This window comes from Gopherus flavomarginatus, chromosome 3 (genome assembly GCF_025201925.1).
Source record: "Gopherus flavomarginatus isolate rGopFla2 chromosome 3, rGopFla2.mat.asm, whole genome shotgun sequence".
NCBI lineage: Eukaryota > Metazoa > Chordata > Testudines > Testudinidae > Gopherus > Gopherus flavomarginatus.
In genome coordinates this window covers 227600792-227626240 of record NC_066619.1, presented here as the reverse complement: position 1 = coordinate 227626240, position 25449 = coordinate 227600792, and the positions used below count along the sequence as shown (strand labels likewise).

The window sequence follows — 25449 nt, the reverse complement described above, 5'->3', positions numbered from 1 at the left end:
TTAAGATCATTATCACAACAAAGAAGCTGCTATTTAACAGAATAATATTGTATTTCAACATCATAAATGTATTTCATGAATAAAAGCACATATATGCCTTGAGCTTAGGCATAGCGGATAGACATGTTAAAAGGCACAGTCTCACTTTTACACAAGACAGACCCAAATTCAGTCCTGATGTAAGTGGTACAACTCTACTGACTTCAACAAAATTGCTCTAGCTCAGTGGTTCTCAGACTTACTTGATTGGGCCCCCTTTCTTTGTGTCTGTGGTCATTTACACCACCCCCTCCAAGTACATATATCACCACTCAGCTCTGAAGGCAGAACAGAAAGCAGCAGTTGCTGGCTGGGCACTCAGCTCTGAAGGCAGTGCCGTGCCAGCAGCAGCACAGAAGTAAGGGTTGCGCCCCATTGTCCCTTTACTTCTGTGCCGCTGCTGGCACCCTGGAACTGACAGCTGGAGTCTCGCTGCCTCCAGATGAGGGATTGGGGAGTGGGGGAAGGAGAGCCCTGAGCTCAAAGTGTCTTCTGGTGAGCGATTGAAGGGAGAGGGAAGGAGAGCCCAAGCCTGGGCTGCCTACCACTGAGGGAGTGGGGTTGGGTGGGAAGGAGAGACCATGCTTGGGTGGCAGGATTCTAGCTGTCAGCCCCAGCCTGGTGGGGCTCTGACTGTCCCCTTTATTCCCACCTCCCAGGTATTTACAACTTTTCTGCATGAGACCTATCCAACCAGGGCTGACAGCCAGAGCTCTTCAATAATAATAGTAAAAAGAAAGCACACTGCTCGTGCCTCCTTTGGGAGGCCTGCTCCACAGTTTCAGAACTGCTGCTCTAGCTTGTACAAGGACTCATTTTGAGTCATCATATATAATATGCCGCCCTGTCATTCAACAGTTAGAGTGACTAGAAACTCAAAGTCCTTTATATGTGACCAAAAATACCTAACAATTAGATTGTTAGTAAAATGCAGATATATTTTTTAAATCGCTAAATAAAGTTAACATCTCTTTATACTCCATTATGGTATTTTGGAGTCATATTTATGAAAAACAGCATACTTTGAAAACCATATTTTTTTCCTTTTAGGGCTGATCTACTCACAGTTTATGTAACAATTTAAATAGAATTCATGTTAGTTAAGTGGGAGTTGTTCCCTTATGCGGAGATTCTGAAATTGATTTACATACAGGGGGGTTGTAGCAATTTAACTAAATCAGCTACAAAACAAACTAAGCTGTAAGGCACTCTTGCTGGTGCACAAAGTGTGTGTAGACTATCTCTTATTCCTGCTGAACTGAAAGTGAAATGTGAAATGGCTTGAAAGTGCACAAAGCCAACAGAAACAAAAAATGGGCCAAATTTAAAAGTGGTTTAAGTTATATCAGTATGTGGGTGAAAATAAGTGGTAATTCATATGCGGAGGTGAAAGGGTGGTAGTTGTGCCAGAAAAAAACAAACAGGAGAGCGTAAAAAGGTATAACATAAAGCACTTGCCCCCACCAGTTCTGTCTTACTGCCATTGCATGCCTGCTCTTCCATCCCTACATTTTGGAATTTATACTTATTTAGTGACATATCCACTTACTCAGCAGCATAGTAGTTAACCCATAATTTATCTCACCATTAAATTTGGCCCATAGTCTTTGTTAAGTTAAATAGTGGCATCACTGCAAAAACTCATATGTTACATATCTCCCTGGAGATCATATCCATACTTCTTACAGCTGAATACTGGCTTCCTTGGGTAGAATTCTTTCAGAAATGGAATGAGTTGTTTCCCCTTCATTTTAATTTAGGGCTCTCCCTTTAGCCAGTATTCAAGAAGTAGCAAGTGGTTTCCATTAGAAGGAGAAACTGATGATAGAGTCAGGTATTATTTACCAAGAATATACATCAAGTCCTGTTTTCCTCAACATGGTAGGAATGAAACACTCCGAGACAGTTTTTGCTCATACTTCCACGTCTCTTCTTAGTGAGAACTTTAACAAAAAGCTCTCTTAGGTTTTTCTCAGGGTCATGCTACAAGTACTTCTCTGGCTGTCTCTGGAGTTTCCTTGCTGCCTTCCCTGGATGGTTCCATGGTGTTACCGATTCTTCTCTCTCCCTCATTCACATAGCTCTGTCAAACTATATGTACACTCCAACCCCCACCTCGTGTTTGTATTCAGACCTCAAGGAAAACCAGACTGCATGACTTAATGCCTATTCCAGCCTCGCACATGGCCTGTGTTTTAGCCAGTGGCTCCTATTGTTTCAGATGTCTATTCCATAAAGAATCTTAATTGCTTTTTACATTTATTCTGAATGAAGGGCAGCTGTTACAGCCATCACTTTCAATAAGTATTAATCAAACGTCAGTGCCAACAGGTTATAATAGTGTCTCCAGGTAGTACCATAATGGGAACCACACTTAGAACTGTCTCCCTGCTTCTTTCTACCTCTATTATTGCTGTCTGGGACATGTATATGCCTCTCTAGTTGGAAGTGGAGGCAGGCAGGTGCTACTCACCTCCTTTGCCTCACCAGTGGTCTATGGATTTGATGGACATTCAGGTAAATGGTTGCAATTACAGGGCTATCTGTATGGGTTTAAGGTACAGTTATTTGAAAGTCTATATACAATAATTAGAGACTGATCCAAGGTGCAAATTTTGAATCTGACTGCTGATGTGAACTTTCTCAAAGTGTAAGGGTGTTTGGATCTATGGTTTTGATTAAGGTTTATCTCTAATTATAATAATAAATTGGCCTTGTGAAAGAAGGTGTTTGATTATCTAGGGAAGATACCTACCATGTAGCTATCTGGAGCCCAATTCACCATCGTCCTGCACCTTCTTAACTATACACATACTTAAATGTTTTTGTGGATCGGGGCTAGAGTGCCCATGCCTTCTAAGACTGAAACTTTTAACCTCGTCCTAGGTAAAGCAATTGACATAGAAAGTCTTCCCTGTGAAAAGAAGTCTAATCTAATGTTTTCCCTGGAAGGGGGGGATTTACATGTGAATTTTTTATATGTTAATGTTGTCAATGAAAATATTATCTACATTGTTTTGCTTTGCTAGATATAGCAAAAAAGGGCTATGTCTACTTTTTGAAAAAATGCTAATTAGTACTTTTTATTTTCTTTGCTTGAAAACTCGCTTGTAGATATGATGGAAACTATTTATCAAGTAATTCCAGAATTATAATTTGACTGTATTTTCACCTTTAAGTCTTACTTTCTTTCAAATTTTCTAGAAAAATTCTCCCTTCTACTAATAATTTCCCTTCAAATTTTAAGAAGAATGAGAATTTTTATTTTAGGGGACAGAAATTAGCATTAGAATAGAGTCCTGTTGCAACCTTAACTATGGAGTGGTTGCAGTCTCTTCATAACATCAGAACTGAGCACACTGTAGCCGTAGCCCCACTGAGTGAAGAAATATGGCAAAGTAATTTGGAAATTAAGTGTATGTCATGAAAACATGCCAGTGCAGTTCAACAAAGGACAGTATGAAGTAAGCAATTATGTTAGAAATGTGTCAGTAATATTTAGATTATAAATCTAATTAAAACATGTCAAAGCCACCCTAAGTTTTATGTCCATGTGTTCACTATTTTAAATTTGAATTACAAATATGAGATTCATTACTACAAGTATTTGTTCATTTTTAAAAACTGATTCATAAAAGCAACCACACACTTTAAGAATAATTGTTCAGGCTCTCTTGGGTAAGAGGACCTAAAATATCTTTCCCCAACAATGGAAGATGAACAAGTAAATTATAAATATCAATAGGATGTAGCTTTTGAAGGCTATTGGGGAGTAAAATGCAAATAAAATATCTGGATATGAGTAACACATTACATGAAATTTGAGTGCATGCAGTATTTTATAAAAGTGAAAGTTACTGAACTGGTTAAATGGTACCCCATTGCTTCACACTTACCCACTGTGATGTGTGGCTCAGTATTGCATGCTTTATTGCTTCAGTAAAGTATGCAGTATCGCGCCACAAAGTTAATTTCCATGGAACTTTGTGAAATTACTTAACTCTGCATTGCTACGTGACATTTTGACAACTTAATACAGAAAGTCAATATGCATCTCCAGGGTGTGAGCCCAAGACAACGTAACTGCTAAAGAGAACATATTTATTTTCAATCAGATGTACTCTTTAGTGGTCCACATTTTGGCAGATTGCTTCCGTATTAAAATAGGAGCACATATGGAAGTATTCAACATAGGTTTATCTGCTAAATACTTTAATGCTGACATATTTTTGGATGGAAATCAAAGCCATAAAGTGTAAAGAAAGCAATTAGTCCATGGGGCTCATGAAATGGGCAGGAATGGCTCCTATCAGATGATCTTTTAATTTTCCAATTTTAAAATAGTCCCCTTAATGCTTTCTTTTTAGAACGGAATCTCAAATGTTGGAACGCTCTCTTTATAATAATGCAGAAAGAATAGAAATTGAGAATTCCCTAATTAATTTAGCTTCAAAGTGGACTGAATAAAAACAGGGACAAAATCATATGAACTCTTGACTGTGATCATTTCTTCATAGGGTATATTAGTTTTTGTTTTGTTTCTTTCATTGTATAGTTCTTGGTTTGGGGTCAGGGAGGAAATTTGTGTGGCTTTTACAAATTAACAATTCTCTCTCTCTCTTTTTGTTTTTCTTTTCTGTTTCCATTTAGTACATTTCTACATTGCTATTTCAGATAGCTAGAGAATGTGAACATGGCTAGATCAGTGGTTCTCAACATGCGGCCCATAGGCCACTTGCAGCCCAGTCAGCATACAGATGTGGCTTATGTGACATCCATGGGGCCATATGTAGGGTGGAGTGGGAGGGTCACTTGCCCAGGGCATAGGGCTGGTAGGGGGGTGCAAAAATGGGGCTATGCAGGATCGGGCCCAGCAGCATCAGTAGGAAGCCAGCGTGCTCAGTGCCCACCCACTCCACAGGATCATGGGTCCAGTAGCCCTGGCTGGAGTAGGCTCCCAGCACTAGGACTGCAGAGGCAGATGGGCAGGGCGGGCTGCACTGCTCAGCTACGGGCAGCTGAGGTAGGAGACCAGTGGGCGTGGAAACTGGGTGGAGTGGGCTAGGGCGCAGGGTAGGGTTGCCAACTTTCTAATTGCACAATTTGAAGATCCTTGCTTCGCCCCTTCCTTAAGGCCCCACCCCTTCTCCGAGGCCCTGCCCCCCACTCACTCCACCTCCCTTTCCTCTGTAGGGTTGCCAACCCTCCAGGATTATCCTGGAATCTCCAGGAATTAAAGATTAAGCTTTAATTGAAGATTATGTCATCTGATTAAACTTCCAGGAATATGTCCAACCAAAGATGGCAACCCTATTCCTCCATCACTTGCTCTCTCCCAACCTCACTCACTTTCATGGGCTGGGGCAGGGGGTTAGGGTGCAGGAAGGGGTGAGGGCTCCAGCTGGGGGTGCAGGCTCTGGGGTGGGGCCAGGGATGAGTGCAGGAGGGGGCCAAGGGGTTCAGAGTGTAGGAAAGGGTTCTTAACTGGGGTAGGAGGTTGGGATGTGGGAGGAGGTACCCTCTGATTGGAGGTGTGGGCTTTGGGTTGGGGCTGAGGCTGAGTGGTTTGGGATGCATGAGGGGGCTCAGAGCTGGAATAGAAGGTTGGGGTGCAGGAAGGGTGTCAAGGCTGACACACTCTGTCACTCCAAGTGCAGAAGGTGGGGACCTGCAAGGATTCTCAAAATTAATACTTGCCACTTCAGGCTTGTATTAAACTACCAAGGTTACAGCTTTTCTCTGACCTTGGCTTGGTAAATGCTGCCAGCATCCAAATGCAAAAAACCAAAAACAACAAAAAAACCCACCCTTGGACCCAGGAAGGAGCACTTGGGAATTCCCCCCGTGGGGTACCCTCAAGCCCTTTCACACACACCCTCCGGGGAAGAGCTGAAAAAGAAAAAAAGGAAATTAGCTGTTGCCACCAGCTAATCAAACAGCATAAGCACAAACATTTTAGGACACTAAAAATCCAATCCAGTCCTTAAAAAAGCTAAATTCTATTTAAAAAAAAGGAAAAAAAATACATCTGGAATTTAGTCTTTTGCTAGATTTTAAAAGAGCAATTCCAAAAATTGAGTACCCAAACTAGCTTTCTTGGGGGTTCAGCTTAAAGATTACAAGCAAACATACGCATCAAGGGTTACCACAGAGGAGATCTACAAGCCAAAATAAAAAAATAAACCTGATTGTGCCTAACTAAACATTCCCTATCCAAATATTTTCTGCTAGGTATGGAAGATGAATTTTCATACATGGTTCAAGCCTTACATAGCATTGCTGCTCTGTGTCTCCTTCTCCAGAGAACAACAGACAAAAGGAAAGTCTCTTTCCCAATTTTAAAAGTTTTAGCATTCCCATTGGCTCTTTTGATCAGGTGCCCACTCCTTTTCTTTTAATGTGGGCTTGTTAACCCTTTGCAGGTAAAGCAAGCAGAGAACAGACACCAAGAGGGATTTTACAGCTAACTACCTGGTTGGGTGTTCATAAAAGGGAGCTATCCTCTCCCCACTTCATTTATCACAAGGGGGCTTGGGGTGTGGGCTCTGGGCGGCGCTTACTTCAGGGAGCTCCTGGAAGTAGCCAGTGTGTCCGGCTCCTAGGCGCAGGGGCATCCAGGTGGCTCTGTGTGCTGCCTACGCCCGTAGGCACTGCCCCCAGCCAGGATCCCAGCTAATGGGAGCTGTAGAGCCAGTGCTTGGGGCAGAGGCAGCTAGCAGAGACCCCGTGACTGCCCTTTTTGTGGCCCCATGAGCAGGGTCCCTTTTTAACCAGGCGTTCCAGTAAAAAAATGGACACTGGGCAACCCTAGCGCAAGGAGAGGGTCAGGGAGCTAGGGCTGCAGGAAGAGTAGTGCAGCTAGTGCATGAGTGACAGACTCTAGGTAGGAGGATTAGTGGCTGGGGACAGTCCCTGGATGAGGAGCTAGATACTGGAGCACAGTACCTGTATATGGAGGTGGTGGGCGCAGTCCCTAAGTTGGGGGCTGGGGGAAAGTCCCTAAGTGGGAGGTTGGTTGCATGGGGGGTCAGTCCCTGGGAGGGGGATTGGATTCTGGAAGGGGCATTCCATTAGCGCGGGGGCTGTTCTGCCTTGGATAGGGCACCCTGTCTCTGCAGGACAGGCATTTGTGCCAGCTCAGTGTTGGGGGATCTAGATTCTGGGCGAAAAGGAGGCCAGTCCCTAGCAGGGGAGCTGAGTGCATGGTGGGCAGAACCATGCACCTGACAGGGCTCCCCATCTTTGCAGGCAGAGGCAGGCTCCGCAGCGGCACCCTCTGGGTGTTCAGTACAGCCGCACCACCACCAGCAGCACAGAAGCGAGGGTGGCAATACACGGTGCCATACCACCCTTACAATAAATTAATTTTTAACGGTTAATGTTTTTACTTATTTAGCTACTTTAAAATGTTCTTGGTAGACATTTGCTGGTGTTGAAATGAAAGATACTATATCGATTCGAATCATAAATCTGTCATATAACAAATATTACACCTTCTTTTTTTTAGATGTACAGGTAGTACATATATTGCCTGGATGTGGCCCACATAACACATACAGAGCTGAGTACGTGACCCACAATGATAAATAGGTTGACAACCACTGAGCTAGATGCTGCTGCCATCTGCAGGACAACAAGAGGTACTGCTCGCTCACAACATAGTACATCACTTATCTGAACCACTGCCAGTGTAATGCTGATTTTCCATGCAAGGCAATAGAGGGCGGGAGAAAAAGACATTACTTAAGTAATAGATGCAGAATTATTTTAACAAGTATCTGTTACATGCTCTAAACTGAGATTATTAGTTGCACAATATTTATACAGGTAGTAATGGTACAAATCAGCATGATCTATTACAGGAAGTTGCTACATATTCTTTTTTGAAAGTGATTTCACTTATGGAAACATAGGAATATACCCTTATGCCCCTACCTGCTGTGGGGATATTTGCCATAAAAATCCAAGAGATTCGCTGCCTCACAGTTTCTGGTCCTTGTGTTCTTCTTGCACAAAGGGGATCAGTTGATGAGCCATGGAAAATAACTTCCCGCAGCTGTTTTTTTGCTAGTGTAAAGGCTGGATGCAGGTTTAGTAACAATGTAAGTCTCCTTTACCATATTTTAATGTAGTATAAAGAAAACACCCACTGCACAGGATCAGCATTCAACAATAAACCACAAACAAATTCTTAGAGCCACCTGCGTTGGGAGTCTCAGGTAATATATGTTCGGGAATTCATGGCCCCTTTTCCCTACTTTTGGGAGTAGTAGAGGTATGAACAACTCATGATTGGATACCCCTCCTGAGCCGCAACCTTTGCTCTTAGTTAGGGACCTGGATAGCATATGGCTACTATATCACCTGTCACTCTGGGAAGAAGCTTATATAAACACAAATGGTGAGTGCTCTAACCATTGGTCTAAAGGACATAAGAGGAGGTTGCACCACCAGCAGACATTTGGTGTGGGTTTAGATGTGCTCTGAGTATGTCTACTGGATTGGGCCCCAAAGGCATAGTAGGCAGAGGAACACAGTTTGTGAATGAGTTAAGCATGGAGCAGTTGGGCAGCGTCAGAACTTAGGTGGCTGAGCACATGCCTAACTGCCAAAATTTAAGCACTTTGGGGATTTTAATGGCAGAAACTTAAGCACATAGGGAATTAAGGTGCCTATACGGCTAGGCAGCAACTGAGCAGGGGTTTTCTGAATGTCAATGATGCCTAGATTTGGACATTCCACCCCAGGGTATCTTATTTTTAATACAGGGATGTGGCTGATAGAGACCACAGGACACCTTAGCAGGAGTTATAGCATATTAAAAGTAACCTTGTATGAATAGACCAACAGGTGGCAGGTGTGAAGAGCTGATGTAAAGAGCTGCAGAGAGGAAGCCAAAGTGATATTGATCTTACAAAACACAGGTATATGTTAATAGATGGTGCTTAAGACTATGTAACTATTTCCATGTAAATGGATATAGAGTTCTCTCCTATGTGTTTTTTGTGCGTGTGTGCTTCTTTATGATGTATAATGAGGGCCTGAAAGTTTTTTGTTTTGTTTTTTTTCTTGTTGCTGTGTAAAAATACCTACAAATGATACAAAACAAAACACACGACAGGGAAACAGTAAAAAAGACTATACACAATGTGCAGGTAAATGTACAAATTACATGTGCTGAAAGAAAGATTTTCTCTTTAATCTTTTAATTATCATTGTATGTGTGACTTATGAGAGAAGATGAAAAAACTTTTAAACCTAAGTATGCACTTTAAACTGATGTCTCTATTGCAGTCTAAATAAAAATAACTTCTCAGACTTGATGACTGATGTCATGATCCTATTAGTATGCCATGAATTTAAAATCTAAAAAATGTTTAGTATCTTTTATATATAACCACAAAGAAGTAAACAAAGGGCACAATCCCAACAATTCTCCTTCCTTTTTAGGACACCTGTAATGCAGTTAGATCAGTGGTTCTCAACATTTTCTATTGGTGATCTCTTTCACACAGCAAGCCTCTGAGTATGACCCCCCTCTTATAAATGAAAAACACATTTTTTAAAATATTTAATTCTATTATAAATACTGGAGGTGAAATGGGATTGAGGGTGTGGAGGCTGACAACTCATGACCCCCCCACATAATAACCGTATGACTCCCTGAGGGGTCACAACCCCCAGTTTGAGAACCCCTGAGCTAGATCAATATGCAGTACGAGTAGCTGAAAGCCTGTATTATCACACAGGTGTAATTCATAAAGTCTGGTGGTAAAATACCTGAAAATGGTTGAGAATTTAAAAACTTGATGGTAACAGATTGCAAAGCAAAAACTCGATGGTAACAGTGATGATTGAACTTGCTGATATTTTAACCAAAGTTAGCTCTCTCTCATACGTGTTGCTGTTTCTGTCACTTCACACAGACTTAACAGACATTCTAGGCTTCAGTGACACATGTAGAAAGTGACAATCGTGGAAGATTTGTTTTGATTTGTGTGAATGGTGAATAATGATGTGTGCAAGGGTGAGGAAATGCAATTTTGGGGCAACTGCATGGGCTGGTTGTATTGTTTTGAAGAATTGTGGCTGTTAGGTCATGTAATCTGCCAGGGCCGTCCTTAGCCATAGGCAGAATAGGCAGTTGTTAGGGTACCAAAAGGTCTGGGGGCACCGCTCTGCAGGGAGCCCAGACAGAGGGGAAGCAGTGGAGAATGTAAGAGCAGGGCTGCTGGGTCCTAGAGAGAGCCAAATGCAGCACAGTCTGAGGGAGGAGATTGGCTGCTGGGAAGTCTCTGGGAAGGGGTAGGGGAAGGAACTCACCTGCAGGGGTGGCAGCTTATAGGGGCTCAAGGTGCTCAAGCACTAGGAATATTCAAGGCTGGGGCCTGTGCTCCACCAATATTTGGAGCTGGGTTTCTCCTCTGCCCCCACCTCGGAACTTCCCTGGCTGAAAGAAAACAGCCAGTGCCTCTCTCCTTTGTTTGGGCTGCTTTTGCCTAAGGCTATAGAGATCATTGGGAGGCAGCCTCTTGGAGCACTGGGGGAGGGGAAGAGGAAGAGAGGAGGGGGAAGGAGGCACACACATGCTTGGGAGCTCTCTCCGCCACCCCCCTCCTCCCCCCGGCACTCAGTGGCAGCAGCAGGGATGGGGAGGCCACACATGATGGCAACCCTCCCCGCCCTGGTACCCATCATAGGGGAGGCGAGTGGGCTTTCTGGACCTGAGAGTCTTCTATGCATGCAGTCTCCTCCAGACAACCCATGGGACTTTTGCATGCATAAACATTAGCTGTTGAATAAGGGCGGGGTGGTTAGTTGAGTTACATCAGAGACCACAGTGGTACTGGACTCTTGGCATGGGACAAATACATATCTTACATACTATAGCTGTACATTCCACCAGTGTAATTCATAAAGTCAAAATGGCTGAGAACTGAAAAACTGGATAAGAGACTGAATCTCAGTGGTGATTGAACCAGTGACATGTTGAATAAAAAGTGCTCTCAACCCTGCTTGTGATGCGATGGGAACACCTGACTCAGCAGACACTCCTGGCTTTCGAGTGACAAAAATTCTTGACTTTTATTAGAGCACTGAAACCACAAACTACACTTCCCAGCATGCGTTGCGATCGGACAGTGTCTGTCCATCTCTCTCTACCCATAGTCAACCTCAAGACCACTGAAACTACCAATCTCACCATGCTCTGCTCCTAGTGGTTGGAACCCGTTTGGTCACGCATGGCATGCCGGGATTTGTAGTTCTGGTTTTCTTTGAGGCACTGGCTCCATTCAGCCGCCCCAGGATTCCCGCCAGGAATCGAGTGAGCGGCACAGCGTGAAAAAACGCGCTATTCCAGCCTTCAGTCACGTGCCCTTACGCGGCCGCTGGGGGAGGGCAGCGCGGAAGAGCATCTCCAGAGCAGGTTACTAAGTAACGGTGTGTATCCGTCCGCCCCGTCCCGCCTCCGCGCACGGGGAGAACCAAAATGGCGGCGAAGGTGGCCGTTGGGGCTTGCGTGTGAGGGTCCCTGTTCCCCCCCTCCCCCCAACCAAGCGGGTCCGGTCGGTGCCGCAGGGCGTGAGGCCTAAGGCAGCGGAGCTGCTGCCAAGGTAACACCGCTGCCCCGCCGGGGTCTGGGAGCCCGAGTCCGGCGGGTCTGGGTGAGGGTCCCGATCTCGGTTATCTGGAGCTTTTCCCAAGGCGGGATCCTTCCCCGAGGAGCCCCCGTCCCATGTTATTCCGGCGGCGCCGCGGCCGCATTGTTCCCTCCTACTCTCCCCCCCCGCCCCCCAAGCATGGCCTTTTCCCTGTCGCTCCCCGCGAGGAGTCCGCCTCTCGCTGCCCGGCTCGCGGCCTCTGAGGCGCCGCGGAGGAAGAACTGGGGCGGGCCTGTGTGGAGCCCTTGGCCTTCCCAGCCCGCAAGGCCGGGCCCCGTGGGTCGGGGAGAGCAGCGTAGCGCTCGTCTTGCCCGGCCAGTATCGTGGCAGATAAAGCGGCCGCCGATGGCTCGGCCTCTCCCGGAGCGGAGGGGGCCGCCGGTTCTGTGCCGCGGGTGCCCGGCCAGCTGTGCCGCTCGTTCCTGCCGCGTGGAGGTGGTGGTGGGGGAGGGTATGTTGATCGTTCTCCAAGGAGACGCTGCGCGTTCACGGGCAACGGCTGCCCGATGATTCCCTGCCAGCGGCCCTTGGCGCGGAGCCCGCCCGCCGGCTTTGCCGCTGGGAAGCAGGGTCCGCCCCGCTAACCTCTCCCCACCTTGCAGTGTGTCCCACTCGGCTCCTCCATCCCCGCTGGCGGCAGAAGGAGGCGGAGAGGGCAGGAACTTTCCTGCGCTGGAGTCTCGAAGCGGCTGAAGGGCAGGTAGGTCCTGGGTGCCATTGCCTGGGCCTAGACTAGCAGTCATAATGAAAACGGACTTCAGCCGGGCCCTTCCTGTGTCTGGCTGTTACATATCCAGCGTGTGGTGTGGTCACTTATAAGGGCTGGTCTACACTAGGGAAGGGGATCGATCTAAGATGCACAACATCAGCTATGTGAATAGCACAGCTGAAGTCGAAGTATCTTAGATCGAATTACCTACCGTCCTCACGGCACCGGATCGATGTCCACGGCTCCCCCTGTTGACTCAGCTACCGTTGTTCGCGTTAGTGGAGTTCCCGAGTCGACAGGAGCATGTTCGGGGATCGATATATAGTGTCTAGATGAGATGCGATATATCTGTCCCCGAGAAATCGATTGCTACCTGCTGATATGACTGGTAGTGAAGATGTACCCTTACGGTGCTGGAGCTGGGAGTTCTCAGCACCACCCCCACTGAGGGCACATCTCACCGGCCAAGTAGCATTCCGGCCGCAGTCAGTGTTTTTGTTCACAGTTGTTTGTGATACATGTGAGGCTATGACTGTCAACTGAAAGAGATTAGAGAACTATTTCTCTCTGGTTTTGTTTGTTTACGTCGTGGGTTGGCAACACTACTTTAGTCAGTTTAATGTATAGCCAGCTTTCTCAGTTGCCTAGATCTTCCAATAACAACAGACTGATGGCAAAACTGGAGATTAGAAGGAGATTCATGAAGTGTCTGTGGTATATGAAATTACTTTTAATTTATCTTTTTTAAGTGGCTAGATTTTAAATTCATGTTGTCCCTTTAAAATCTGTAGATTTCAGAACTTCTGAGTTGAAGATTTGTGCAGAATATTTAATTCCCCCCCAATCAAATTATAAATGTTGAACATTTTGAGCTTTTACAGTTCAAATGGATACTTTAAAATTTGACAAGAGACTGTTTCATAACTTGACCCAGTCACGGTTGACGTTATAAGTGTGCATAAAATAAAAGACCTAAAATAAAAGGTTACATCTTGGCATTGGTTTGCTATATTGCCAAATGTTTACTGGACTTATACCTTTACACAATTTGATAATTGCCAGCGTATCTAATAGGATCAGCAGTTTTGATATTGTATTGTGTTATATCTATACAATACAAAATCGATGGTATGGATCGTTAGTGCAAATTCTGGTAAAATGAGTTGGTTTGTTGGCTTTCTGTGGCTACTTGATGATAAAAATGAATAAACATTCTCAACCTGAAATTTTTGGGAATTTTTTTTTTAGCTTAACAAATCATTTTTCTGATAGACTATCCACTAACTGGAATGGCCTTACTTTTTTTTTTTTTTTTTTTAAACCTTTAGCAGGTAAGAATTATTTTCTTCTTTGTTGTTAGTGCTTGTAAGGGGCTCTTCCTCAAGGGAGATACTGACCTATAGGAAATGCTGAAACTGATTATATGCAAAGTGTCACTGAAAACCAGAGAAAATAAACATAAAAGATGTTAGTTTGGCTAACTGTTCAGTTATACTAGTATTAGATATTGTGACTGTTTGTATGAATTTTTCAGACAAATGTTGTCATGGTGTATTTCCCCACTCTGAACTTTAGCGTCCAAAAGATGGGGTACCAGCATGAATTCCTCTAAGCTCAATTACCAGCTTAGTACTTGTAGCGCTGCCACCAACCAGGAATTCCAGTGCCTGGTACACTCAGATCCCCCCAAAACCTTGCCCGGGGAACCCCAAGACCCAGTCCCTCTGGATCTTAACACAAGGAAAGTAAACCCTTTCCCTCACCGTTGCTTCTTCCAGGCTTCCCCTCCCTGGGTTACCCTGGAAGATCACTGTGATTCAAACTCCGTGAACCTTAAAACAGAGAGGAAAATTCACCTTCCTCCCTTCCTTCTCTTTCCCCCTCCCAGACTCTCCCTAAGAGAGAAAGTAATCCTAACACAGAGAGAAATTTAACCTTTCTCTCCCCCTTCCCTCCTTTCTCCCCAACAGTTCCCTGGTGGATCCAGACCCAGTCCCCTGGAGTCTCACCAGAATGAAAAAACAATCAGGTTCTTAAACAAGAAAAGCTTTTAATTAAAGAAAAAAAAACAGTAAAAATTATCTTTGTAAATTTAAAAAATGGAATAGGTAAAGGGTCTTTCAGCTATAGACACTGGGAATACCCTCCCAGCCTAAGTATACAAGTACAAATTAAAATCTTTTCAGCAAAATACCAATTTGAACTCCTTTCAGCGAAATACACATTTGCAAATAAAGAAAACAACCATAAGCCTAACTCGCTTTATCTACCTAGTACTCACTAGTCTGAACTTATAAGAGCCTGTATCGGAGAGATTGGAGAGAAACCTGGTTGCACGTCTGGTCCCTCTGAGCCCCCAGAGTGAACAACAACCAAATTCTAACAGCACACACAGAAACTTCCCTCCCTCAAGATTTGAAAGTATCCTGTCCTCTGATTGGTCCTCTGGTCAGGTGACAGCCAGGCTCACTGTTCTTGTTAACCCTTTCCAGGCAAAAGAGATATGAAGCACTTTCGTTCTATTAACTCTTACTTATCTGTTTATGACATGGTTTTATTAAAGTCCCTTGTAATAATAAAAACAATTAATTTGTGGAGATTAATGACTATGCTGAAGGATAGCAGGTTCACATAGGATATTAACACTATCTTGTAAGCTTTCCTTTTGTTGAGGATAGATTGGTGGAAACACAAAGGGAGAGTAACAGGACAGCAAAACTTTCATAAGCAAATCTCTTCTGCAAATAGCTGCTAGGAAGTAAAGTGAAAGAAAATAACACACCAAGTAAAAGACCAGGAAAAGCTGAACTTAATTTCCCGTACATGAAATTTTATTGAATTGACTGTTCAAACAGAGCTGCTTGTAGTCTTAGTTAAAACAAACTAATCAGAAAAAAGTTGGAAGAATTGTATAGCTCTTCAAGCTTATTTTAGTGAAAAATATCTCAAAGTAACGAGTGATTTGCATCAGTTTCTAAGAATTTATGTAAGTGAGTCCAGGGATGTAAATTTTATTAGAAAAGGTTTTAAAAACAAATATAGGACATCATCAGAATATGATAAGCTGCTTGGACCATGATTCAGCAAGATGCCTAAGCACATGCTTAAGTTTAAGCATATAAATAGTCCAGTTGATTTAGTGAATGCTATAAACCAGGATTAAAAGTCCCAATGCCATGAAAATATTGGTAAATAGGAGAGGAGAATTACTTAAGATTTCAGAAGTTTGCACAGGTGTAACTGAATTGATCTTAGCCTATGTGCAGTCAGAGAAGTCTTACTTAAGTAGAAATACTCAGTCCTTACAGGAGTTTTTATGTAGTAATAAAAATGTATCTGATCTGCATCTTTCTTCTGTTACATGCTAAGATAAATATTACCCATTGTTTTTTTTACACTGGAAAAAATTGGCTGTTGTGATGTAATCTTATGCTAGACTTAGACAACTTGTATAACATCAAAAGGGAAGAATATACTTAGTCTGATTGTAAACCAGATGGTTTTTAATCTTGCCAAGATGAATTCATTATGGCCAGTGACATAGGTCAGGATAAAATGGTTGTTACACTGTCAAGCCTTGCATATACACCTCTACCTTGATATAATGTGGTCCGCGGGAGCTAAAAATCCCTACCGTGTTATAGGTGAAACCCCGTTATATCGGGGTAGCTTGTGGCAGGGCTCCAGTGGTGATTTAAAGAGCCTGGGGCTCTGGCTGCGGGGAGCCCTGGGCCCTTTAAATTGCCACCCGAGCCTCTTTGCCGGAACTCTGGGGTAGCAGTGGCAGGGCTCTGACAGTGGTTTAAAGGGCACGGGGCTCCCCACAGTGGCCAGAGCTCCGGGCCTTTTAAATCGCCGGCCGAGTCCCGCTGCTGCAGTCCCGGAATAGCAGCGGTAGGGCTCCAGGGCTGATTTAAAGCCCTGGGCTCCGGCCGCTGTGGGGAGCTCGGGCCCTTTAAATCGCCGATTGAGTCCTGCTGCCACAGCTCCGGAGTTACCGCGCTATATGCAAACCCGTGTTATATCGGGTTGCATTATATCAGGGTAGAAGTGTATTCACAGTAGATTTGCCCTTAATTGCACATTGTAGCTAAAAGTTACTCTGTGTTTGCACTTGGTGTTGATAAAGCGTATTGATTTGAAATGAGGTCTCTTGAAAACAATCTTTAATAAAATTTTTTAGGTCATACTGTTTTCCTCCTCACTTGTATGCCTTTGGTGGTGACATCTGCTTATAGCACCAGGTACACTGCCATCTAGAGACATAAGTTTAGATGATTATCCTTTTGCATGGCAAAGTCTTTACTTTTCCCATCAAAGTCACTGTTTAGTCCTTTTTTTAGTATCCTTTCTTCCGTCCAATTCTTGAAATACCGTTGCAGGAAAGTCCGTCAGAGGAGCAGTATGTCTCTGCTGCTTCTGCTCAAACTTCTTTCATGTGGTGCCATCAACAGTGTTTTAGTGCTGTTAAATGGGAATAGTGTACATTTTAGGTGTGTGCTCACCTTGATTTATCCGAGCTGTCTTTAGTTGATCTTGTCAAGTCTCTCATATACTGTGACACAACCCTTGCAGAGCCTCGAACTAAAAGCTATTGTGTTACCCCTCTGTCTCAGCAAGATCCACCTTTGGTGGATCTGTCAGCTCTTTGCTACCCCCGTCTGTTCGCCTTATCAGCAGACTTCTTGAGACTCTGCCAATCTTGACATTCAGTGAACCCTAGTTCCTGAGCTGCCCAGGGGCTTCTCTCTGCAGAATCCATCCCCAGTCACTGGATAGTCACCAAAATTACCAACTCTGCTTCCTTCAAAGAGATATGAAAGCCTGTTAGTTTATCTAAGGCCCACAATTTAATACACAGGATTGAGATGATTTTATGGTAAAAACTAAAAATAAGTTTAATAGAGGACAGAGATTTAAGTGATATTAAGCCAGGATAATAGAACTACAGCTGATTACAACTAAAAAAAAAAAAAGATGCTTTTTAGTGTCTACAATAGGCAGTTTCTCACATATTACAGTAATTTCTCTGCGTCCTTACCCATGTGGCTGGGGGGACTCAGGGCTTGGCTACACTGGAGAGTTGCAGCACTGTAAACCCACCACCAGCGCTGCAACTTACTGTCCACACTTGCAAGGCACATACAGCACTTCATCTCCGTGGCTGCAGCGCTGGCCGTACTCCTGCTCTGCCTCAGGTATAACGATTACAGCGCTGGTGATGCAGCGTTGCTCCACAGGTGTGGCCACCAAAAGCGCTGTAATTGACCTCCAGGGTATTAGGAGGTATCCCAGAATACCTGTTCAGCCACTCTGCTCATCAGTTCACACTCTACTGCCTTGGCCTCAGGTGACTCCCCCTTTAAATGCCCCGGGAATTTTAAAAATCCCCTTCCTGTTTGCTCAGCCAGGTGCGGAGTGCAATCAATCAGTGACCACGCCTCCACATGCCAAACGAGCCCCAGCATGGAGCAATGGCAAGTTGATGGACATCATCAGTGTTTGGGGGGAGGAAGCTGTGCATTCACAGCTGTGCTCCAGCCGTAGGAATTATGATACCTATGGGCAGATCTCAAGGGCCATGACCGGGATGCGGTGCAGTGCAGGGTTAAAGTAAAGGAGCTGCGGAGTGCCTGTCGCAAAGCCCGCGAGGGAAACCGCCGCTCAGGTGCTGCCCCCATGACCTGCCTTTTTTACAAGGAGCTGGACGCAATACTTGGGGGTGAGCCCACAGCCAATCCAACGACCACGATGGACAGTTCAGAGCGGGGAGAGGAGAGGGAGGTGGGGGGGGGAAGAAACCAAGAGTGAGGGTACTGGGCTGGGGGGAGACACCCTGGAGTCCCAGGAGGCATGCAGCCAGGAGCTCTTCTCAAGCCAGGAGGAAGGTAGCCAGTTGCAGCAGCTGGAACTTGTTGGTGAAGAAGCAGCAGAGGAGCGGGTTCCTGGTAAGCAGCTTTTATTTTCATGATGGAAATGTTTCGGGAGAGGAGGGGAGGGTTAGGGCTGCATGCGTGCATGCCTAGATGTGGAATAGCACATTGATGTGGTCTATCACGTTGCGGTAATCGGCCTCGGTAATCTCTTCAAAAGTTTCTGCCAGAGCGTGGGCAATGCGCTTGCGCAAGTTTATAGGGAGAGCCACTGTGGTCCTTGTCCCAGTCAGGCTAACGCATCTGTGCCACGAGGGGTGGGGGGACCATTGCTGCACACAGGCAAGCTGCATAGGGGCCACGGCGGAATCCGCATTGCTGTAGAAGACCCTCCCTTGCTTCCCAGGTGACCCGCAGCAGTGAGATGTCTTCCAGGATTAACTCCTGTGGAAAATGTAGGGATAGTGTTCAGTGTGGTCCCCCTGCAGCTCTTTGCTTTCCCCAATGCACAGAAAGCCCAGTGCAGCCCTGAACCAGTTAGTCCCCCTTCCCAGGTGACCTGCAGCAGTGAGATAGCTTCCAGGATTAATTAACTCTGCACTCATTCCCCCTTACTCACCATGTCTTCGCTGCTGTGGGCTCTCTGTGCTCTGTTTGGTATGTGGAAAGTATGCTAAAGTGAGACTGTAAACTCCTTCACTGTGATTATACACAATGCTGCTTCTCTGTTAAATGTTTCAATTTTTGTCTTTCTAATAAGTGTCCTTGACTACCACTGCTATTCGACTGGCCGTATCAGAGATTGCTGAAAGGCTACAGAACCTGAGGAAAAAGCCACGAAAAAGCAAAGAAGATGATGAAAGCAGTTATGAATCAGTCTGCCAGAGAAAGTAAGAAGCTGCAGGACTGGAGAGAAAAAGTGCAGCACTGGAGGGAAAGCGAAAGCAGGAGAAAGGCATTGGCTAAGAAGAAAAGCACGAAGCAGCTGATAAGCCTCCTGGCGCGCCAAATGGACTGTATCCAGTCACTGGTAGCCATGCAGGCAGAGCACTACCGTGCTGCCCCCGCCCCCCCAAGCTCTCTCCCTTGTTCCCCAATGTCACTTCAAAACCCCGTTCTTCAGCATCCAGCTTCTTACCACCACCAGCTGCCCCCAACACCTGTACGTTCACCTACGAGCCCTGAGAACTACGACCCTTATCCTCTGCACTCAACCCCCATCACTGTGCAGCATTTTCATCCTGAAGTGCAGCAGTCATTGCACAGCACTCCAGGCAGGACATATTCAAACCTCTGACTGTACAGTTCACCACCCTACCCCCCTGTCCTTTTACTTACTTTTCAATAAATGATTTCTTGGTTTTTAAAACAGTTTTTATTATTGCAGAAAGTGAAACATACTGTACTCAAAGGAAAAAACAGGCACTGCAAATCATTGTAACCACTGCACTTCATTCCCACGCAAGGCACCAAACATTACTGTTGGCTTTCAGCCTCAAATTCCTCCCTCAAGGCATCCCTAATCATTGTAGCCCTGTGCTGGGCCTCTCTAGTGGCCCTGCTCTCTGGCTGTGCAAATTCAGCCTCCAGGCGTTGAACCTCGGAGGTCCATTCCTGACTGAATGTTTCACCCTTCCCTTCACAAATATTATGGAGGGTACAGCATGTGGATGTAACAGCAGGGATACTGCTTTCCCCCAAGTCTAGCTTCCCATAAAGAGATCGCCAGCGCCCTTTTAAACAGCCAAAAGCACACTCCACGGTCATTCGGCACCGGCTCAGCCTGTAGTTGAACCAGTCCTTGCTCCTGTCAAGCTTCCCTGTATACGGTTTCGTGAGCCAAAGCATTAACGGGTAAGCGGGGTCTCCAAGGATCACAATGGGCATTTCAACGTCGCCTACTGTGATCTTCCGGTCTGGGAAAAAAGTCCTGGCCTGCAGCTTCCTGAACAGGCCACTGTTCCGAAAGATGAGTGAATCATGCACCTTTCCTGGCCAGCCTGCGTAAATGTCAATGAAACGCCCATGGTGCTCCACAAGTGCCTGGAGAACCATAGAGAAATACCGCTTCTGATTAATGTACTTGGATGCTAGGTGGGGTGGTGCCAGAATAGCAATATGCGTCCTATCTATTGCCCCTCCACAGTTAGGGAAACCCATTTGTGCAAAGCCATCCAGAATGTCCTGCACGTTCCCCAGAGTCACGTTTCTTCTTAGCAGGATGTGATTAATGGCCCTGCAAACTTGCATCAACACTATTCCAACGGTCGACTTTCCCACTGCAAACTGGTTTGCGACTGATCGGTAGCTGTCTGGAGATGCCAGCTTCCAGATTGCAATAGCCACCCGCTTCTCTACTGGCAGGGCAGCTCTCAATCTCATGTCCTTGCGCCGCAGGGTGGGGGTGAGCTCCTCACACAGTCCCATGAAAGTGGCTTTTCTCATCTGAAAGTTCTGCGGCCACTGCTCGTCATCCCAGACTTCCATGATGATGTGATCCCACCACTCAGTGCTTGTTTCCTGAGCCCAAAAGTGGCGTTCCACGGTGCTGAGCATTTCCGTTACTGCCACAAGCGATTTAGTGTCATACGCATCAGGCGAATTGATATCGTCGGACTCCTCACTGTCACTTTGGAGCTGAAGGAATAGCTCAACTGTCAAACGTGATACGCTGGCGACACTCATCAGCAAAGTCCTCAGCAGCTCGGGCTCCATTTCCCACAGAAGTCGCGCTGCACAGAAACCGTTGGGAGACTCACGATGGCGCCAAACGTGGACGGAAAAACAGTGACTGCTGGGATGTGAAGCGATGCACCACGGGGCGTTGGGACAGGAAGCGGAATGACCAACACCCTTCCGTCCCCTTCCCAAAACCTATGTCGTCAAAATGGGACGAGGTGCTCTGTGGGATAGTTGCCCACAATACACCACTCCCAACAGCGCTGCAAATGTGGCCACACTGCAGCGCTTTTAGCTGTCAGTGTGACCACACTGCAGCGCTATCCCTACACAGCTGTACGAAGACAGCTGTAACTCCCAGCGCTGCACACCTCCAAGTGTAGCCAAGCCCTCACTTTTCACAAATGTAAAGAGAGCTGGCCTCTTTGTGCCTTAAGTGATGGATAACCGACGTGTTCTTTTGCTGCTCCTTATATTCCCCAGAGTTCATTATCTTTTCCTCAGGAGCCAGTATTCCCTGGAATTCAGACTCTGGTCCTACTGTGTGTTTTCCAGTAAGCTGATGCCCTCTTCCTGCTGTTTGATCATTCTGTGTACCTCACATGCACTGTACTTTAATTGTCTTTGGCTTGTAAAGCCTGACCACAGTGGACTGGCCAATATACATTGCTTTGTTTAGGACAAACCAATGTATCATCTCTACTTGGATTGTTTGCTCTAAACATATTTTAGTAACTTATTTACGGCACACCTACATAACTCTTTACATCTAACTCGGGTTGGCAACCTTTCAGGAGTGGTGTGCCGAGTCTTCATTTATTCACTCTAATATAAGATTTCACGTGTCGGTAATACATTTTAACGTTTTTAGAAGGTCTTTTCTATAAGTCTATAATAGCTCACGAGACTGCTGTATGTAAAGTAAATAGGCTTTATAGAATGTTTAAGAAGCTTAATTTAAATTAAAATGCAGAGCCTCCCGGACCGGTGGCCAGGACCTGGGCAATATGAGTGCCACTGAAAATCAGCTCACGTGCCTCCTGCAGCACAGGTGCCTTAGGTTGCCTACCCCTATTCTAACTGTACATGCATCATGCAAAAATATTAATGACTAGAGTGTCATTAATTTTCATATGGTACCTTACAAGATGCTCTTTGGATAAATATTGTAACAGTATGTTTTGTGTAGTGAGTTTGTCAGCCCTGGCAACCTTGCAAACCTTGTAATCTGTTTAGTGCTTGTTCCTTCTATGGATTTAGAAAACTGTTTTCAAAAGTAATACATGCTTATGATATTTTAATTTTTTTGTTTTGTAAATTAACCTAGCTTTGCAGTTTGTGCCTAGGCAGAGGTGAACTAGAGATTTGTTTACACGTGGAAGTTATACTACTTTCACTTTTATTGCTATAGTTAAAGCAGTACAACACCTTCATGTGGACACATTTAAATGAGTATAAAAGAGTTGGTAGCCAACTTATAAACACAGATGACCTCTGCACATATAGTGTGCATTATCTGTGATGTGAAAATGTGGGTTTTGGAATTAGTGGTCTGGGATGGGGATGAATGTGTGACCCACCAGTATTATATACCTTCTGGTTTTTTTGGTCTCCTATCTGAGCTACTAAGTTCTGACTAGCAGCAGAAGAAATAAAATAACACCACATTGTATTGCATAAGATAGCTTCAGAACATGATCCTAATTTTCATCTGACAGCTTGGGCTATGTAGAAAAGTGATTACTTGCAAATGTGTGTCAATATTCACCTTCTGTAACTGAAGGGATTGTTATATGAATATCCGTGTGGGTGAGAGGAACTGGTTTCCTGCTCAACACAGCTAACGTGTGTCACAGGTACCTTGACTACAGATTTGTTCTTTTATTGTGCATGTTTGGTTTTGCAGCGCTACAGTATATGTGATTACACATGGCTTGTGATCTTTCATACCAACACTCAACAAGATAAGCGAAGGATTCAGCTTTAAAAAGCTATTATTTTTCTCTAATTTTCTTTAGCTTTATGTAAGTGGTGACGTTTGTATTGAAAGTAGTTAAACTCAGGCAGAAGTGATTTCCTTAACTATCGACAGAGTTAATTTAACTTCAGATTTCTTTCTAATGCAGACCCTAAGTTTATCTTACATTAGCAAAACATATTTTTTAGCTAGATACAAAAATATAGTGGTTCATATGTTTTCATTTTTCTATAAACAATATTTAGGATAAAACTTAGGGCATTCTCTAACTAAATGTTTGTAATTTGTGGTATAGCAAAGAAAAGGAAGTCCTCTTACTGATTGTTAGCTAGTGTCCCTTTCGGTGCTCTGTTATGATATGTTTTAGTATTGAATGCAGGACATTTTGCTTTGAATACATTCTTTATAGGAAACTTTTAATTCTTGGAAGACTTATTAGACTGACATCACTGTGGACCTGATGTTACTGTATTGCAGGGGTTGGCAGCCTACAGCACGTGTGCCAAAGGTGGCATGCGAGCCAATTTTTGATGGCATGCGGGGCGGGCTGAGCTGCTCAGCCCACCGCTGCTCTGGGGTTCCCGCTCTTGGCCCCTTACAATCCAGGGTCCCACCGCCAGTCCCACTCAGCACCTGCTGCTGGCCTGGGGGAACGAACTCTAAGCTGGTAGCGGGCTTAGACCCCCAGCTGGCAAGGAGCCAGCAGTCGAAACCCTAGAGTGTGGTCGGGCTAAGCTGCTGAGCCTGCCGCCACTGTGGAGTTTCCACCGCTGGCTTCTGCCAGCCAGGGTCCCGCTGCTGGTCGCACTCAGCCCCAGCTACTGGCCTGGGGGATGGAACCCCAGACTGCCAGTGGGCTGAGACCCCATGGTGGAAACCCCAGAGCGGCAGCGGGCTGAGCACCACCAGCTCTTTGCCAGCTGGGGTCCCCCGGCTGCAGCCCCACTCAGTACCCACTGACTGCCTGGGGGAAGGAACCCCAGGCTGGCAGCGGGCTGAGACCCAGCTGGCAAGGAGCTGGTAGTGGAAACCCCAGAGCAGTGGCTGGCTGAGCAGCTCAGCCCACCGCCGCTCTGGGGTTCCCGCTGCTGGCCCCTTGCCAGCCGGGGTCCCCCCTGCCGCAGCCCACTCAGCACCCACTGTTGGCCTGGGGGACAGAACCCCAGGCTGGCAGTGGGCTGAGACCCCAGTTGGCAGGAGCCAGTGGTGGAAACCCTAGAGCGGTGGCGGTCAACCTCCCACTTGTCTGGGGTTCTGGCTGCTGGCCCCTTGCCAGCTGGAATCCCCTCCGCAGCCTCACTCACCTTGTTTCCAGTTGAAGTTCCAATGGAGGCCACCTGCCAGACAGGGTCCAGGCTTCCGGCCCTGCTCAGCCCTACCAGCTGCCAGCTCCACTCACCTCAGCTGCCGATTTGGGGTTCCAGCTGGTTATCAGCTTATAACTCAGAAGCCTGTGTGCAGCTTAAAGTATCTATAAAGGTGCCACCACACATTGGAAAACCCAGCAAGGAAAGCAAGGGCAAGGATCACACTAAACTAATAAGATCTGCATTTTAATTTAATTTTAATAAAGCTTCTGAAATATTTTTAAAACCTTGTTTACTTTACATATAACAGTAGTTTGGTTATTATTATAGACTTACAGAGAGACCTTCTAAAATCGTTGAAATGGATTACTGGCACGCAAAGCCGTAAATTAGAGTATATACATGAAGATTGGGCACACCACTGCTGAAAGGTTGCCGACCCCTGCTGCATTGCATTCTTTATAGTGTTTCCAGGAACTCAAATTTCTGATTATAGCTTTTTGCTCTTTATTACGCAAGGTGAGGAATGCTAAAATATTTTTAATTTGTATTGTTCTTTTATAATAGAATAATATTAGAAAGTAAACCTCAGAGCTTATTTACAACTTCTGTGAGAATGTTTAGTTATATCACCTGTCTTGGTTTTTCTCTGCATTGCTAATTTTTGCATTTTGCATCAACTATAATTTTTTTTTAGCATTTTTGACTGCATACCATGGCAACAGGAGGTGGTCCTTTTGAGGAAGGCATGAATGATCAGGACTTGCCTAGCTGGAGCAATGAGAGCTTTGATGACCGACTGAACAATACGGTATTATTCATGTTAACTTTTTAATTGTCACATCATACTGTAGGTGAAAATTGACACGTAGATTCTACTGCAGTGATGGATAGATATGAAACCATAAAAATTGTCAAACAAAATACTATAGTAGAAGTTAGTTGTTTGCATTCTGTTCATAAAACTAAATACATGTGTCCAATTGAAACAGAAGTCAGCAAACAAATGTATAATTCAGACATAGATTGAAAGAGCCATATGCTGATATGAATGATCCTCCTTGGTCAAGAGATGGCCTATCAAAACTGAGTCACAAATGTAGCTATGTATAAACCATTTTAGGGTAAAGGGTGCGGGGGAGCTAGACTATTTGGTTGAAAGCCATAAGTGTGAATTTGCTTTCAAGGTTAAGCATTATAA

General features: G+C 45.1%; 1 protein-coding gene across 9 annotated transcripts in view; it reads left to right on the top strand.

The window, feature by feature from the left end:
* The first annotated feature begins 11329 nt into the window (after positions 1-11329).
* PCM1 (pericentriolar material 1) overlaps positions 11330-25449 on the top strand; it is a 94119-nt gene continuing 79999 nt past the window's right edge. For 8 of the 9 annotated variants that reach the window (XM_050947265.1, XM_050947266.1, XM_050947264.1 and 5 more), the window contains exons 1-3: positions 11511-11654; positions 12305-12402; positions 24946-25059. In XM_050947265.1, the coding sequence (XP_050803222.1) occupies positions 24964-25059 (96 nt within the window). In that variant the 5' untranslated portion in view covers positions 11511-11654; positions 12305-12402; positions 24946-24963. Of the gene's footprint in view, positions 11482-11510; positions 11655-12304; positions 12403-24945; positions 25060-25449 lie in introns of those variants that run through there. The other variant, XM_050947259.1, reaches the window with a different exon arrangement.